At 50.7% G+C, this 18,099-nt stretch overlaps 1 protein-coding gene across 1 annotated transcript in view; it reads left to right on the top strand.

The window, feature by feature from the left end:
* The window catches only part of SNRNP200 (small nuclear ribonucleoprotein U5 subunit 200), a 915,618-nt gene that overhangs the window by 627,264 nt on the left and 270,255 nt on the right, over window positions 1-18,099 (top strand). Inside the window, exon 32 of the mRNA XM_029604465.1 lies at window positions 16,032-16,223. Within this exon, the coding sequence (XP_029460325.1) occupies window positions 16,032-16,223 (192 nt within the window). The remainder of the gene's footprint in view (window positions 1-16,031; window positions 16,224-18,099) is intronic.

Below are 18,099 nucleotides of genomic sequence, written 5' to 3'. Positions count from 1 at the left end.
CAACATTCGCGAATTCTGTGCAAATTCTGCTCTCCGCAGTAGCACAGAATTCCCCCAGGAGTAACGATTGGCTGATTCTAGCCAAGTTGGAAGAGGAAGGCGAGTGGACGGTTCTTCGTGTGATCCATTGTCTTCAGTCCCTAGGCTGGGTAATCAATGAAGCGAAAAGTCATCTGATTCCGTCACAGTGTCTGGAGTATTTGGGAGCTCGTTTGGACACCCTCCAGGGCAGGGTGTTTCTCATGAACGACAGGATGTACAAATTGAAGCAAGTGTGTCTCTTGTTACAGCTTCCAATCCCTAGAGTGTGGGATTACCTACAAGTTCGACGTTGGAATTCGTGCCTTGGGCCTTCGCTCACTTAAGACCGTTGCAGAGACATCTACTGTCGCAGTGGGACCCAGTGTTGGAGCAATATTAGTTGCCCCTGCCTTGTCGCAGCAAATCAGGTCCGGCCTGCAATGTTGGCTGTCGAAAGACAACTTACAGAAGGGGATGCCCCTCTAAGTCCCGGATTGGGTGATCATGACAATGGATGTGAGCCTTCAAGGCTGGGGAGCAGTGTGCCGTGGTCATGCGGTGCAGGGAACCTGGTCCTTACCCGAAGGGTCGTGGTCTCTCAATCGCCTAGAGACCAGGGCAGTACGCAAGGCGTTGTTGGCATTCCAGACCCTGGTGCAGGGGAGAATGGTTCGAGTCTTCTCGGACAACGACACCATGGTGGCATATCTCAATCACCAGGGAGGAACCAGGAGTCTGGCCATGGCACAGGAAACACACCTCCTATTCACTTGGGCCAAGCTTCATCTGGAAGGCATTGTAGCTTCTCACGTGGCAGCATGGACAACGTGCAGGCGGACCTCCTCAGTCATCAACAGCTGAATCCCGGAGAGTGGGAACTATCCCGGGAGGGTTGGAATCATATTTGTGCCCGATGGGGAGTTCCCCAACTGGAGCTCATGGCGACCCGTGTCCACGCCAAGATAGACCGATTCTTCAGCTGAAAGAAGGAAATCGGGGCAGTAGGAGTAGACGCAGTAGTGTGCAAGTGGCTAACTGGAATCCTCCTGTATGCCTTTCCTCCATGGCCCCTGATCGGGTGTGTTCTCCAGTGCATAGAGGACCATACCGGTTCGATAATTCTGGTGGCACCATAGTGGCTGCTGCGGCCGTGGTTTGCAGACCTGGTACGGTTGACGATAGACGGCCCGCTACGCCTAGTTCATCTGCCGAACCTCCTGCGACAAGGGCCTATTTTTTCGGATCGGGGGGATCACTTCTCTCTCGCAGCCTGGTGTTTGAGAGGCAGTGGTTACGGATGAAAGGTTATTCAGAACAGGTGATTTCCACCCTGCTTCGGTCCAGGCGGCCCTCAATGTCTATGGCTTACGCTCGAGTGTGGAAGGTGTTTGAAGTCTAGTGCTGTTGTTGGTGACCATTCCTCACGGTCAGTGAAGGAATTGACTTTTAAATCAGCATTTTTGGTAGTGATCTCTTTGGTTGAAAGAAGCCATTATATCAATATATCTTCTGAAGGGCCTGATAGCACCAGAGAGGCTTAAGGTGAATTCTAATAGGATGCAAGCTACTCTTGGGCCGAACTTCATTTAGTACTCCTGGGGAAATTCTGCACAAAAAAATTTAAAATTCTGAAAACTTTATATTGGTCAAAATAACACAATTTACATGACAGTTTTTAAGTAATTACATTTTATATTAATACTGAAAAAATTATTACTTAGATGCAGAATTTTAAACATTTTGAGCAGAATTTCCCTAGAAATTAAGAGTGTTCCTTCCTTCCACTCACTCTCCCTATTCCCCTGGCCACTTTTCTCTCTCAGGCCCCAACTCCTCCACCTGCCAGTATCTCACCTTCACCTCTAGGCTCAACCCCTTCCACTCTATCGCCACTCCAAGATTTTGACCCCATTCTCAGTACTGCCCCTCACACAGGCTCCCTCTGTTCCTCCCTCTCTCACACACATACTCTCTCTCTAGTGCACATACACACATCCTCATACAGGCTCCCTCACTCTCTCATGCATACACATCCCCTCATAAAGGGGCCCTCTCACATACACACCCACACAAGTTCCCTTTCTCTCTCACACATACATCCTCACAAAAGCTACCTATGTCACTCTCTCACGCACCCCTTCACACAGGCTCTCTCTCACACATACAGAATCCCTTCACATAGGCTAGCACCCTCGCATTCACACGATTCCTTTTTCATACACACCAGCTTCCAATGTCACACACACACACACACTCCTTCACATTCTCCTCATATTGGCTCCCTCTCTCTGGCACCCACACTCAAGTACCTCCCCTGCTCTCTGTCACACCCCCCTGCTTTACCCTCCCTGGTCTTTCTCACATACCCCCCCCCCCCTGCTCTCTCTCTGTCTCAACCCTTCCCACGTCCCCTCACGCACACCTCTCTATACACATTCAATCTCACTGGGGCCTTCCTCTTCACTGCAAGCGGAGCGTGGCACGCAGGGGCCTTCCCCTTCACCATGAACAACATGTGCTCCGTTCGCGTTACGCCAGGGCCTTCCTCTTCGCCACGAGCAGAGCACATCCCGTGGCGGCCTTCCTTTTCACCGTGAACGATGCGTGCTCCGTTCACGGTGCTTTCTCTTCACCACGAATGACGCTCCAGGATCTTCCTCTTCACCAAAGAGGCGCAGAATTCCCCCAAGATTAATTTAGTTCCTCCAGAGAATATTTGCAAAGCAGTCACTTGAGTTTCCTTAATACTTTTTCCAGAGATGACAGAGTGAATGTTCAGGCCCAAAATTCTGCCTCCTTTGGGACAGGCATTCTGAGAGCAGGCTTATCAGGTTCCCTCCCAGTATAAGGTTGGCTTAGGTATATTCCACTTGTCTGGACTGGTCTGGTGGGATGATGAATGAAATATTTGGTTCTTACCTGCTAATTTTGTTTTCCTAGCGTGTAGCAGATGGACTCATTACAAATGGGTATAGTGTGCTCATGCTAGCAGTTGGAGACTGATCTGACATCAGCACGTGGTACATATACCCCTGCAGGAAGTGCAGCAACTCAGTAATTTCCGTCTCCAAAGCAGTTTGGAGCTACCTCACGCTCGCTGAGCGTTTTTTTTCCAAATTCTAACCGATTAAATTCTTAGAAGAATCCTACCTGAAGACGAGCCCCGCCACTCCTGCGGTGATACCCTCGGGTCCCTCCCCCAGTTGAGTTTCCCGAGGCGATTTCCGTGGTCCCTCGGAGGTTCGAGCCTCGGTCCGGTGGCCAACTCGCGGCAGGGACCTAGCCCCCAAGTGAGAAGGGCTCGGGCGCGAGCGAGACGAGTTCGGGCGCGGCCCTAGAGGCAGCGAGTGCACATCCTCGAGCGCGGCGGGTGACGGTAATCACCCTCTCCCCCCGCAGCCGGAGGACCCGCCCGGGTCGCAAGCCGGGAAGCGCCGAAGACCAGGTAAGGCGTACATCTTTTACTTTTGCTGGTCTCCGAGGAAGCGAGGATTAGCGGGGTCTGCCTACGTGGCAGCCCGCCCAGGAGGTCGCCATTTTGCCTGCCTGCTCTCTTGTCGCCATCTGCCCTGGTTCACCGCCTCGCTGTAGCGCTCAGTCCGGACTAAGCACACAGGCGACGGGCGCATATGTTAGGCGCCCGAAAATAGTTGGGCGCCTAACATATGCCACCCCCACTCTCTGTATAAAGTATCCTATTGTTTGTATACTCTTGTTTTCCCCCATTTCTTTTCCCTATCCCCAGTTGCTCGCCCTTGTTATAATGTAACTTTTGACTCTGCCGCTATCTGCCTCGTATTAATATGTTTATTGGCTATGTTATTGTTAAAACGTTTGTTCGATGTAAACCGAGTTGATTTGATCTGTATCAAGAAATTCGGTATAAAAAAGCCTTAAGTAAATAAATAAATAAATATTTGATAGAGGCACACATTGAAGGGCACCTGGATACACATTGATTCAGCGCACGGTGTTAAGTGCACGTTGATAGGCGCACGTTGCTCAGCGCACGTTCATAGGCGCACGCTGATAAGCGCACATTGATAGGCGCATCTTGCTAAGCGCATGTTCATAGGCGCACGTTCATAGGCGCATGTTGATGAGAGCACGTTGATGGGCGCGCGTTGATAGGTGCACATCTTCGCGTATATTGTAAAGCGCATAGAGATAACAGACTCGATGGAGCGTATGAGAGCCCATGCGGCCGCAGAGCCGGCACCTCCAGAATCAGGCATAAGAGCTCTAGGCCTCTGCTCAGCATGCCACCTCAGAGCCACACAGAGCGAGGAAGCAGACTCCCTATGTGCCCAATGTGAGGAGGCCCTGGGAGTTCCAGGGCCGGTCCCAGCCCAGCATACTTGCCAGTTCCTCAGGGAACACCCCGGACCTAGCAGGCCGCGGTGAGCAGCCAGGGAACCCTAGAGACCTGGTGCCCCTAAGGCTAGAACCTGCTTCGCTCTCCTGGGTGGAATTGTTCAAAGGGATTCACGCCTTTGTCCAGATGCAGTCTGATCCCCGAACGGCGTACGTACCGGATGACCCTACCCCTGGACCCTCAAGACCTAGGCACGGCCACCCACCACCCGGAAGCCCCACTTATGGGGATTCAGATTGCTCTGTGGAGGAAGACGAGCTCCCCGAGGAGGGAGAACTTCCCTCGGGGATAGAGCCGTATCGAACCATGAGACGCTTCTTTCCTAAGGAGGATCTCCCAGACCTGGCCTCTCAATGCCTGTCGGAGCTGGCTATCCCGGGCCACGGCACCCCAGGGGAACCTAGAATGAACCCCCTGCTGGAAAGGCCTTCGTCAAACGGCCCACCACTTCCCCCTCCTACAAGCAGCACAGCAGCTAATCGATCTCGAGTGGAATGCGCCGGAGGCCTCATTCAAATGGGGTCGGGCCTTATCTGGCATGTACCCCCTGGACCCGGCAACCAAGGAGCTGCTGGCGTGCCCCAAGGTAGACGCCATAGTTTGCGCAATTGTGAAGTGCACCACCATTCCGGTGGAGGGAGGGGCGGCCCTCAAAGATGCACATGACCGGCGCATGGACGCCATTCTGAAACAAGCCTTTGAGGTGGCAGCCATGTCCCTACGAATTGCGACCTGCTGCACCGTGGTGACACGTTCCTGTTTATCACAAGCCAGGAACAACACCCTGGGAGAAGAAATGGAATCGGCCCTCTCGTTCCTCACTGACACGGCCTCCGACCTAGTCCGTACGGCAGCCAAGGGAGTGTCATCCTCAGTGGCAGCCAGGAGACAGCTCTGGCTACGAAATTGGTCAGCCGACTCCTCCTCCAAGACGTGCCTTACGAGAATGCCCTTTAAGGGATCCCTCCTATTCGGCAGTGACCTCGAGAACCTGGCTAACAAATGGGGCGCCTCTCCATTGCCCCGTCTACCAGAAGACAAGTCCAGGAGGAACCGGCGCCCCTTTCCTAGGCCATCCAGAGGTAGAAGCTCTCAACGCTTCAAACCTTACAGGACTCGCTACCAGGCACCTCGTTCTCAGACCAGGAACCAGTCCTTTCGGACCAGGCACAGCAAGCAGGGAACCAGCTCGGGTTCGGGTCCTGACCGCACCCCACAATGAGAATCAGCCGACCCACCTGGGGGAAGAAGCCATAGGGGGCAGGCTAACCCTATTCTAACCGCAGGTGGTCGAGATTACTTCGGACCAGTGGGTCCTCGCCATTGTCCGGGAAGGGTATTACCTGGACTTCCTTCACCTCCCTCCGGACAAGTTTGTGGAATCTCCTTGTCCGCCCCTCAAGAGGGCGGCGCTGGAAGCTACCTTGGGAAGGCTCCTGTCCCTAAAAGCCATAATCCCAGTGCCTGCATGGGGGAGAAATTCTGGGCATTACTCCATTTATTTTATTGTGCCCAAGAAGGGGGGGGGGGCACCTTCAGACCTGTCCTGGACCTCAAGTCGGTCAACCGGCACTTAAGGGTCCCAGGATTTCGCATGGAAACTCTGTGGTCAGTCCGAAGTGCCATATAGCCAGGGGAGTATCTCACATCCCTGGATCTGTCAGAAGCTTACTTGCATATCCCAATCCATCGGGATCATCAGCGCTACTTACGCTTCAAAGTCCTGGGACAACACTTTCAGTTCCAGGCTCTACCCTTCGGGTTAGCCACCGCGCCACGGACCTTTACCAAGGTCATAGTAGTGGTAGCGGCGTCACTCAGGAAGGAAGGAATTCTCGTCCATCCCTACCTAAACGATTGGCTGATCAGGGCAAAGTCGCCGGAGGAGAACCACCGGGCAACCAACAGAATCATATCTCTTCTGGAAAGCCTGGGATGGGTAGTCAACACAAACAAGAGTTCCCTACAGCCTTTGCAGTCGCTGGAATACCTCTGAGTCCAATTCGACACCCAAGGAGACAAAGTCAGCCTGACTTCCAAGAGGAAATCAAAACTCCGGAATCGTTTGCAGACTTTGCTGAGCACCACCCGGCCCACAGCTTGGGATTACCTACAGGTTCTCGGCCTAATGGCCTCCACTCTGGAAGTGGTACCATGGGCGGCGGGCTCATATGAGACCATTATAACGCGCCCTTCTATCTCGGTGGAGCCCACGATTACAGAACTACACCGTGCATCTACCTCTACCGGCCAGAGTACGGCATCAGTTATGATGGTGGCTGCAGCCCGGCCACATGAGCCGGGGGTCAAAATGTCCTCTCCAACCTGGACCCTACTCGTTACAGATGCCAGCCTGAGCGGCTGGGGAGCCCACTGCGAAGAACTAACCGCCCAAGGGCGGTGGAACAGAGTAGAGTCGGGGTGGAACATCAACCGACTAGAGGCATGGGCAGTCAGGTTGTCATGCCTGCGATTCGCCCACAGACTTCGCAACAGAGCAGTCAGAGTGATGTTGGACAATGCCACCACGGTGGCCTACATCAACCGACAGGGCGGAACCAGAAGCCGACAGGTATCCTTAGAAATAGCCCCCCTGATGGCTTGGGCGGAAGCGAATCTCCAGGACCTCTCTGCCGTTCACATCGCCGGGAAGGACAACGCCATGGCAGACTTCCTCAGCAAAGAAAGCCTAAACCCGGGGGAATGGCAGCTGTCATCCACGGCCTTCCAGATGATCACGGATCAGTGGGGGACGCCGGGCATGGACCTACTAGCAGACAGGTCCAACGCCCAAGTACCCAGATATTTCAGTTGCAGGCGAGATCCTCTATCCCAGGGGATCGACGCCCTGGTACAGCCATGGCCTCAGGGGATCCTGCTATATGCCTTTCCCCCATGGCCCCTGCTGGGGGCCATTATACACAAGATTCAGCGGCACAGAGGCCTAGTTCTTCTGGTGGCCCGGACTGGCCAAGAAGACCCTGGTACGCAGACATGAGAAGACTACTGGCAGGGGATCCTCTACCCCTGCCTCCTCACAGGGACCTGCTGCGGCAAGGTCCCATCCTCCACGAGGATCCAGCTCATTTCTCTCTTAGGGTCTGGGCATTGAGAGGGCTAGACTGAAGAAAAGGGGATACTCGGGGCCGGTAATAGATACACTCCTCAGAGCACGCAAGTTCTCCACATCGCTAACTTATATAAGGATCTGGAGAGTATTTGAAGCCTGGTGCGAAACTCGCAGCACCAATCCACATGCCGCTAAAATCCCCATCATTTTGGATTTCCTGCAAGATGGGCTCCAGAAGGGTCTGTCCCTCAATTCAATCAAGGTTCAGGTGGCAGCGCTATCCTGCTACGGGCCCCAGGAGTGACGGCAACAGCATTGCCACACACCCAGACGTTTCACGTTTCCTGAAAGGAGTCAAACACATTCGCCCGCCACTGAAGTGGCCAGTGCCCCTGTGGAACCTCAACCTAGTTTTGGACTTCCTAGCGGGACCTGCCTTCAGACCCCTCCGAGGCCTGTTCCTCCGTTTGTTAACCTTGAAGATGGTGTTCTTGCTGGCCGTGTGTTCCGCACGCCGCATCTCAGAGCTACAAGCACTGTCTTGCCGCGATCCGTTTCTCAGGATCACCCCAGGGGGCTATCCATCTTCGCACGGTTCCTTCCTTCTTACCCAAAGTAGTCTCGCACTTCCACCTCAACCAAACCATATCCTTGCCAACCACGGAAGGTTTGAAGAAGTCAGAAGAAGGTCGAATACTGCGCCATCTCGACATCAGCAGGCTGCTGTCCAGATACCTGGAAATGTCGGAAGCAGTACAAAAGACGGACCACCTGTTCGTCCTTCACAGCGGGAAGAAGCAAGGGGAAGCGGCCTCACAGGCAACCATTGCCCGCTGGATCAAAGACGTTATCAAGGCAGCCTACGTAGAGGCGGGAAAGCCACCACCTCTACGGGTCAAGGCTCACTCTACCAGAGCCCAAGCGGCCTCCTGGGCAGAAACTAGGATGCTGTCGCCTGCAGAGATATGCAGGGCAGCAACGTGGTCCTCCCTCCATACCTTCTCCAGATTCTACCGTCTGGACGTCCAGGCCAGGGAGGATACAGCATTTGCAAGGGCAATCCTAAACGGACCTCGGGCAGCCTCCCACCCAGTCCGGGAGTAGCTTTTGTACATCCCATTTGTAATGAGTTTATCTGCTACACGCTAGGAAATGGAGAGATTACTTACCTGATAATCTCGTTTTCCTTAGTGTAGACAGATGGGCTCAGCATCCCGCCCAGCTGCCGATATGCATGGGGATTCACCGATTCAAGGTAAGCCATGTTTTATTACATAGGGCATCCACCCTGCCGGGTGTCGACGCCTTCCGGTTGAGAACACTGGCGGTCTCCAGCTACTGTCAATCGGTCAGGTTAATCATGATTCCTGTAATCAATCGGTCAGTCACACATATATCCATAAAGCTTTTGCAAAGAAGATACTGAGTTGCTGCACTTCCTACAGGGGTATATGTACCACGTGCTGACGTCAGATCCGTCTCCAACTGCTAGCACGAGCACACTATACCCATTTGTAATGAGTCCATCTGTCTACACTAAGGAAAAGGGGATTATCAGGTAAGTAATCTCTTCATTTCTAGAGTCTTTTAGACTAGTCCAGCTTGCCTTACTGTGTGCATATATCTTATTCTCTTGCAGACCTGAGTTAGTTTTGGAAGTTTTTAAAGTTATATGGTTAGATCTTGTTAAGCGCCATGCCATTTTTTATTACGCTTATATATCCATGAATACAAGAACACTTAGATTTTGTAGAAAGTTTTTTTTGGTTTTTTTTTTGCAAATTTTTATTTATGCATGAAAGGCATAACGTACAAAATAACATGATATCCAGATCAGAAACAGGTATAAGATACAAGCTTGGATCATTATCAATAAAACAATCATAAACATAAACAACCAATGTCGCATCTCATTTTGGATGCCTGATTACATTTCCATACACAGTCTTAAGCAATAGCCTCTCAATGTTTTCCCCCCTCCCCCTCCCCCACGTTTCCTCTATGCAATCACCACAGACGAGTACATCTAAAACCAGCCTACTGTTGCAGCCATGCCAGGTAAGGTGCCCACACATCCTGAAATTTAGCTACCCGATCAAGTCGAAGTGCTGTGAGGTAGCCTATCTGATATATCCTATCCAATCTTGAATGGATATGCGGCATTGTAGGAGCATCATCAGATTTCCATCTGAGCGCTATTTCACTCCTAGCAGCGATATATATCTGTATTAGCAACGTGTTATGCTTATCACTGAGATCCCCGTTCACCAGGCTTAAGAGACAACCCTTGGGATCCGGTTGTACCGAAACTCCCAGGACCTTGGTTGCAAACGCCGCAAGTATAGCCCAAAAAGCTTGTATCTTAGGACATGCCCACCACATGTGATTAAAGGTTCCCTTACCGCCGCATAATCTCCAGCATGTATCACTGACTTGGGAGTTCATACGATGTAATTTGTCCGGTGACAAATACCAGCGATACAGCAATTTATATCCGTTTTCTTTGATGTTTGCGGTTATAGAGCTCCTTCCCACGAGCATATGACATCGATCCCACTCGGAATCCTCTAATGCGTGACCCAAATCGGATTCCCATTGTAATTGATAAGACCCTTTGGTTTTATCCTCACTATTAAGGAGTAAGTAGATCCGAGAAATCGGTTTTGACAAAGGGCCTCGCTGTTCACAAAAGGATTCAAATAGGGATTTACCTCTGGAAAGCTCCCCAGGCGCTCCTTCCGAACGTAGAAAGTGGGTGACTTGCAGGTATGCATACCAATCCCTTTGTGTTCCCCCGTACTTTTCCCGCATCTCCGCCATGTCCAACACAGCAGACCCCTTAAACATTTGTCCAGCCTTTGTCAACCCCATGTTTGTCCACCTCTCTGAAAAGGCTTTATCCAATCCCGGTGGAAACCCAATGTTACACAAAAAGGAGGTCAAATGGTAAATCCTTTTGGACCCCGCCATCCTGGGCCTCCAGACTGCCCAAAGCCTCAGCACAGCCTGGGTGAATGGTGTCAGAGAGGGGACAGTGTCTCTCCCTATATCTTTACTCCAAACCCTGGTGTCTAAGGGGAAGTCTCCGGACGCTGCCTGCTCTATAGCGATCCAGGGTTTAGGTATGCCCGTCACGTGCCAGCTGATATCACACCTAATATGATTGCAGTGTACTACCAACTAAGATTGGGGACATTAAGGCCTCCCCTTGTTCTATCCCTGTATAAAATGGACCGAGAGACCCTGGGTGGCTTATGCTTCCAAATAAAGCGGAACAGTTTTCTCTGCCATATCCTTATAGCCCCATCCGGCACCGCCACAGGCAATGTCTGAAAGACATAGCAAAGCCGGGGCAGTATGTTCATCTTAATGGCCGCTATCCTGCCAAGCCAAGAGATATCAGTTCTGTCCCACCTATCCATATCTTGTTGTATCTGAGACCACAAAGACTCATAATTGAGCTTGTAGAGGGAATCTAGATGGGCCCCCAGTTTGACCCCCAGATATTTTATAGATTCCTTAGCTTGGCGAAATGGCAATGTCTTCCCCACTGTCACATATTGGTCCTCATTCATTGATACGTTTAACAACTCAGACTTATCAGCATTGATCTTGAAGCCAGACAGTCTCCCAAACTCCCGAATCTCCTCTAATAATACGGGTAAGGAGAGCTCTGGCTTGGTAAGGGTAAATAAAAGATCATCGGCAAAAAGCGAGATCTTGAATTCTAAATCCCGTACCGGTATGCCGTGTATACCCGTATGACGCCGTATTTTCTCGGCAAGGGGTTCTAACGAAAGGGCAAACAACAAGGGAAACAGTGGGCAGCCCTGACGCATGCCCCGCTTCAAAAGGATCTGAATAAGCCCCATTAATTTTTATCCGAGCGTGCGGACCACTGTAAAGTTTTTTAACCCAATTAATGAAAGATTCCCCTATTCCCATAACTTCCATAACCTTAAATAAATACGGCCAATGCACCCGGTCGAACGCTTTTTCGGCATCCACCATTAGGAGCACCGACGGGATCTCATTCGTCTGTGCCCACCACATCAGTTCCACTACCCTACATACATTATCCGAGGCGAGCCGGCCAGGAATAAATCCCGATTGGTCCCTATCCACCAACCTAGGGGCTACTCTACCGAGGCGAAGAGCCAGCGCCCTCGCCAGAATTTTCAGGTCTATGTTAATCAGGGATATTGGCCTATACGACCCGCATAGAGTATGGTCTCTGCCGGGCTTGGCCAGCACCGTAATTCCCGCGGTATTGGATTCCTTAGAGATTATTCCTCCTCCCCTAATATCGTTATACATAGCCACTAGCGGCGATAGCAATTCTACACTAAAAACTTTATAAAATTTTCCGGTGAACCCGTCCAACCCAGGAGCTTTTCCCAATTTGAGACCTTTAATGATAAGAGATATCTCCCCCTCCCTCAATTCCTCATTGAGCATAGTACTCTGCTCTGGAGACAATGCCGGCAAAACAACATCCTGTAAAGATTGGTCTATCTCCTCCACCGTGCAGAGGGTCTCTGAATCGTATAATTTCCGGTAAAATTGATTGAAACATTGCCCAATTTCGTGCTGAGAGTACACATATTGCCCATGGTCACCCTTAATTTTAGTGATTTGGGATTGCGCTGTGTTTTCCTTTAATTTACGGGCAAGCTGCCTCCCAGCCCTGTTTCCCCATTCAAAATGGTGCTGTTTCAGCAACTGTAGCTGATACGCTATCCTATCCCCTTCAAGAGCTTGTAGCGCCTGCCGAGCAGCCAGTAGGGGTTGTAATATATCAGGGTCTAGAGTACGCTTATGCCTCACTTCTAATCTAGCTACCCTCTCCAGGAGAGAGAGCCGCTCCCGGTCCTTCTCCTTCTTAACAAAAGCCGCTCGGGCTATACACAGACCCCGCACCTAGGCCTTTAAGCTATCCAGACAACCCCAGGTGTAACTTTGCCATTCTCGTTGATATCTAAATAATCGCTGATGTGCTGCCGGAGTTGGGACACAAACCCCTTGTCCTCAAGCAATCTGTCATTCAATCGCCAAAATTTTGTGCCAGCCTGGGAGTCTTTGGTCTGTAATGTTAGCCAAACTGGGGCATGGTCGGACCATGTAATGTTGCCCACCTCCGCTTCCAGGACCTTCCCCACTAAATCCTTATCTATCAGAAAGTAATCAATCCTGGAATAGGATTTATGAGGGTGGGAGAAAAATGTGTAGTTCCTAGATGTGGGATTGCGCAGTCTCCAAATGTCCAGAAGCCCACGATCTGCTATTAAATGTTTAAGCATCTTTCGTGCAGTTTTTCCCCCCCACTCCCCCACTGTGGGAATTGTCAAGATAAGGGTATCTCGTGATATTAAAATCTCCCCCCACAATGAGACGCCCTTCCGCCCAATCGCTAATGACAGTCGATAGTTTCGTATAAAACTCAGATTGATCCACATTGGGGGCATACACATTCAAGAAAGTATACTTTTCTTCGTTAATTGTCGCTTTTACTAAAATATAGCGACCCTCCACATCACGGACTTCAGAGAAAACATCCGCCACTACCTGATTAGCAAACAATATCCCTACCCCTGCGTACTTATTGTGAACAGTAGCTGCTGCATGAAAAACTTGGGGTACCCTTTAGAAGCCAACAAACGCTCATAGCGTTTTCTAATGTGGGTTTCCTGGCAGAGAATAATATCCGCCTTGTGATGGGCCATATCTCGCAGAAACATTTATCGTTTATGATATGTGTTCAGGCCCTTTACATTAATGGAAAGTAGTTTTAGAGGCTTCATGGTTCTGTGTTAAAGCTCGACCAAAGCCACAGTAAAATCGCTGCATGGCCTCTGAGGCTTGGCCCTCCAAAGATCGGACTCAGAACTATCCGCCACTCGCCCGGTGGATGTAATCTAATCCCGCAAATACTCCTATCCCTGTTCCCCCCTCCCTCCCCCACCCCCCCAGCCCTCTCCCCCCTTCCCCACTGCCAGCCACTCTGTCCCGAGTGGATCTCTTCCATGTGAGACCTAACGTCACCGCATGACCTAAACATGGTCCCCTCTCCTCCATATTAATAAACACAAAGAACAATTATAACAGTTAACCCCCTGTGGTATCTGTGAGTGCAAAAACATGTTCCCTCGTGGCTTAGCATACCACCTGTTAATCCACTGTATACCACAGGTCCTGCAATATCATCAAAACTCAAACTCAGTCTATGTCCACCATACCCTGGCTATTACCGCCAGCTCACCAGTACGCCAAAGCAAAGTCCCGGGCTGGCTCATCCTGGTTCCTCGAGTCCTGATGTGCCCGCGGATCTGCGGCGTAATCTTCTGCCCCCATTGTCCACTCTTTTCCAGCGTGGGCGGTCACTTTTCCTGCTATTACTCGCTTCAGTAGATGCAGAGAGCCCCTCGGAACCAACTGCTGGTAATCCGGCGGCTCGCAGTATGTCTTCCGCTTCCATCACACGCTGTACGCGGGACTGTACACAGTTTATCGTGAAAAGTAGGCCGAAGGGGAAGAGCCATCTGTATTTGATATTTTGGGCACGAAGTATGGTGATAACATCCTTAAATTCTCGCCTTTTCCGGATAGTAGAGATTGCCAGGTCCTGGAACACCTCGATTTTACATGCCTTCCATGTGATAGAGCCCAGGGCTCACGCTGCTCGTGCTACCGCTTCCTTAACAAGGAAGCTGTGAAAGCATGCTATTATGTCCCTCAGCTGCTTATTCTTCGGGTTACCAAAAGCTCTATATGCTTTCTCTAGGACCACTTCACGCGGCTTCTCCTTAATGCCCTCCGGGTCCAGCAAGTAAGCGCATATGTCTTGCACCACTTGTGTACAATCTTTAAAGGCTTCCCCTTCTGGTACCCCACGAAATCTGAGATTTACTCGCCTGGTTCTGTTTTCCAAATCTTCAACATGTGAATGGAGCTCCTCATGAGCCTCCCGAAACTGCCCCAGCTCCTCCCGGACAGAATCCAGCTCTGTTTGCGTGTCCTGCAGGCCCTGCTCATTTTCGTCCGCTCTCCGTTCCAGTTCTCGTACATCTTTCTTGGTGCTCTCGATCATGGCGCCAAGTTCCTGTCGGAAGCGAGCCATGTCCCCCCGCAATTCTTGAAACCAGGTGCGAAATTCACCCCGGGTCGGGACCTCCGCGTCCGCGATCACTATCGCCGGCTCCACCTCCCCCACAGGCTCTGGGATCGTCGCCATCTTGCCTCCATCCTCGAGCGCTGCCACTGTGCTCGCCGCCGCAAATGAAAAGCGATTCAAATCTGTTTTTTTCCGGGGGGTAGCCATTTGCAGTAATCGGGGACCCCGAAGCAGCGAAATTCAGAGTCCGCAGACCCGGCTATGCACCGATGGAGGTGGATTAGCGGTGGAGGAGAGGGGAGCCGAGGTCTTAAGCGGCCATCTTAGCAGGTGACGTCACCGGTCTCCAGAAAGTATTTTTTATTGAACAATATAAGTATTCTTGGGAGATGCTGATGCCATGTCTCTAACAAACTGACTACCAGCATCTCATCGTGTATATGAACTGATCCTTCTTTTATAGGTAAAATACAATATAGGACTAAGTTAGAAAATTCTAGACATGCATGACTACCCAGAGAATAATTTACATTGGTTGTCATGTCACCAGCATGATAAGATCATCCCTAAGCTACCCTGAGTATTTCTCCAAGGTGGGGCCCATTTACCATCACTCTTTACATAGTCCTTTGTTCTGTTAGAACCTTGCTGGTCAGGGCAATTAACACATCTAATGTTGTGTTTACAGATGCTCCTGAGAATAGTGCCTCAATGGTGACTGTATAGCCTGAAGTTCCCTCCGTTGCCTTCTCCTCTTTGTGACCCTATAATTAGGCATCACAGTATGGCACCAGCTTTAACTGCTGTCCAGGTGTCTTTAGAATTCCTCCAGGTCAGGCTCAATAACTCACCTGGAGTTCATACAGCCAAGTCAGGCTAAGATAGCAGAGGATTCTGGATCAGTTGCCTTTCTCCATGTTGGTTCTCCAGCTCAGCAAATGTATCAATCTTTTACTTTGTGGGATCTAGGCTTAGTTGGGTCCACTTGTTTGAACCTCCTTGCTTGTTAGGGTGAAGTTTATATTTTAATATGTTGGTGTCTTTGATATAGAAATACTTAGGGAAATGTGCCATCTGCAGCTCCTATGACATCAGAAAACAGCTTTTTTCTATTTGCTGGTAGGGGAGCAAAACTCACTCATCTGGACTGGTCTGGTAGAACCTGAGAAAAGAAAATTGCCAGGTTAGAACCAAAGTTTTCCATCGAATTAAAGAACTGAGGGCACAGTAGAAGTCAGACTGGATTTTACTGTAATTAATATCTAAAGCATTTTTCAGGGATTGTACTCATGAGAAGGAAAGAAGATTGTGGGTTAGCCGTTTTGGAGTTTTATCCAGTATTCTTACAAAAGAAAAATGTGAAGCTGAGCTCCTAGATCTTCTCATGCTAACCCTGACTGAGCAGACTAAATGAAGCAAAGCATCTGTGACAACCACCTCTGCTCTTTCCACAGCCTGTCCTGGAAGTGATTTGCTCCCGTATGCGCTACATCTCCTCTCAGATTGAGCGGCCAATCAGGATTGTGGCTTTGAGCTCTTCCCTTTCCAATGCGAAGGATGTGGCTCATTGGCTGGGCTGCAGTGCTACAGCCACCTTCAACTTTCATCCTAACGTCCGCCCTGTTCCACTGGAGCTGCATATCCAGGTAAGGTGTATCTGGGGAGAGTAGAGTTATGGCACAAGTTCCTGGGGGAAGGCAGGGGTCTTTCTAGGGAAGCAGGAGTCATTGTATGGCGGCAACTGCAGTTATAAGAGTAAGGGAGGGAGATGGCCTCAGCCATCCAATGAAGAGGAAGCATGCTATGAGTTCTGACAAAATACACAGCTCTTCCCTGTACGTACCAGGATCAGTCCAGACCGTGGGTAAAGCCCCCGTTCCAGCAGGTGGAGACAGACCAGAGTTCTGAGGCTTGCCTATATAAGGACGGAACCCACCCAGGAACCCTCAGTATTTGTCTGTCTCCAGCAGGTGGAACAGCTCACCCTTTTGGTTCCCTGTTTAGCTTGCCCTCTGTAGTCTTTCTTCTTGTTTCTCTGGGGCAAGCTCACGCAAGTACATGTTTAGTTTATTTCTTAATTATTATAATAAAAAAAATTTCTTTTTGTCAGTTTTCTCTGACTGTGTCAGGGCAGACAGTTCTGTCTCCCTCGCTCTTGGGGTTCCTAGGGGGGCTTTGCCCCTTGATATTTATCAGCCTAGGTTCCCTTCCCGGTGACCTAGTGTGGGTGATACTGGTGGTGCCAGTCCCTCTCCCCACGTTTACTGCTGCCATGCCCCGAGATGCACATGCCTCGGTTGAGCCTTCAGGGATGACTTTCATGCCCCTGCTTCTGTGAATTATTTACAAAAAAAAAGAAAAGAAAACTCACTTTCACAGAATATATATTTTATATACTTTATTTAATCAAATAAATAAAAGGCAGCAGTTTATTTTGTGAGGAGGGAGCGGGGTTCAATCTCCCGCCCAGCTCCTCAGGGGCTCCCTGCTCAGCTGTTTTTAATTACCTTAGCGGCTGCTTCCCTGCTCTATGCCGCGGCCATCTTGCTGTTTAGCCTGTGGAGAGTCGGCCTCCCGACTCTCCCGCGAAGTGGTATGTTCAGGGTGCATTTCAGGGGGTGAGGGCTCCTCTATTGAACCGCCACCTTTTAGACCTCAGGGAAGGACTCCCCGACGAATTTCAAAGCTGTTCCCATCCCGGGAACGCACGTCAGCGGCGGCCATTTTGGGTGTTTCAGATGAAACACTTCCTGCTTCTCCGGGGGCTGGGGATCCGATTTCCCCCCCCCCCCCCCCCCCGATTTGAGCCCGGTTTGCTCTGGGGGGGGGTGTGGCTTGGACCCCCCTCACCTCTCCCGCCCCCTCCCCCCCCCCCCTTACACAAAAAAAAAAATCAGCACAGACCCATTTTTCATCAGATTTTGTGCTTTTATTACATGAGTCTTATTTAGCAAGTTTACAAAGGGAGGTAGACCCCCCTCAGTGGTTTCCCTCCCCCCTGTGTGGTCTTCTGATATGGTTCCGGACCCACAGGGTCCGGTTAGGGTTCGGGTGGTTCCGGGTGTTCCCCCTCCCCCAGCAGACACCCCCCCCCCCTCCCTCTGACCCGCTTGATTTAGGGGATATTGATACTAGGACCCAAGCCCCCCCGCTGGAGGGCGACGACGCTCGTGTCCCTGCTCTTATTTCAGCGGGAAGAATTGGAGCCCCTTATTCCCTTCGTTCTCCAAGAGTTGGGAATTGATGCCCCACCAGATGACTCTGTGGCAGCTGCAATGACACCAAATGCAGAACCGGTCCTGGCGATACTCAGGGTGTTACTGCGTACTTTCCCATTTCACCCTATGCACCGCCTGCTTCTCCTCAGCGAATGGGAGTCCCCAGAGGCTGGCCTCCGAGTTGATAGGGCTATGGATAAGCTATACCCGCTCCCTGAGGACTGCCTGGACATGTTAAAAATCCCTAAAGTAGATTCTTCTGTCACTGCTGTTACAAAACGTACTACCATTCCCATGGTGGGCG

The sequence above is a fragment of the Rhinatrema bivittatum genome, chromosome 5 (genome assembly GCF_901001135.1).
Source record: "Rhinatrema bivittatum chromosome 5, aRhiBiv1.1, whole genome shotgun sequence".
NCBI classification, from domain to species: domain Eukaryota; kingdom Metazoa; phylum Chordata; class Amphibia; order Gymnophiona; family Rhinatrematidae; genus Rhinatrema; species Rhinatrema bivittatum.
This window is presented reverse-complemented; position numbering and strand designations above follow the sequence as displayed.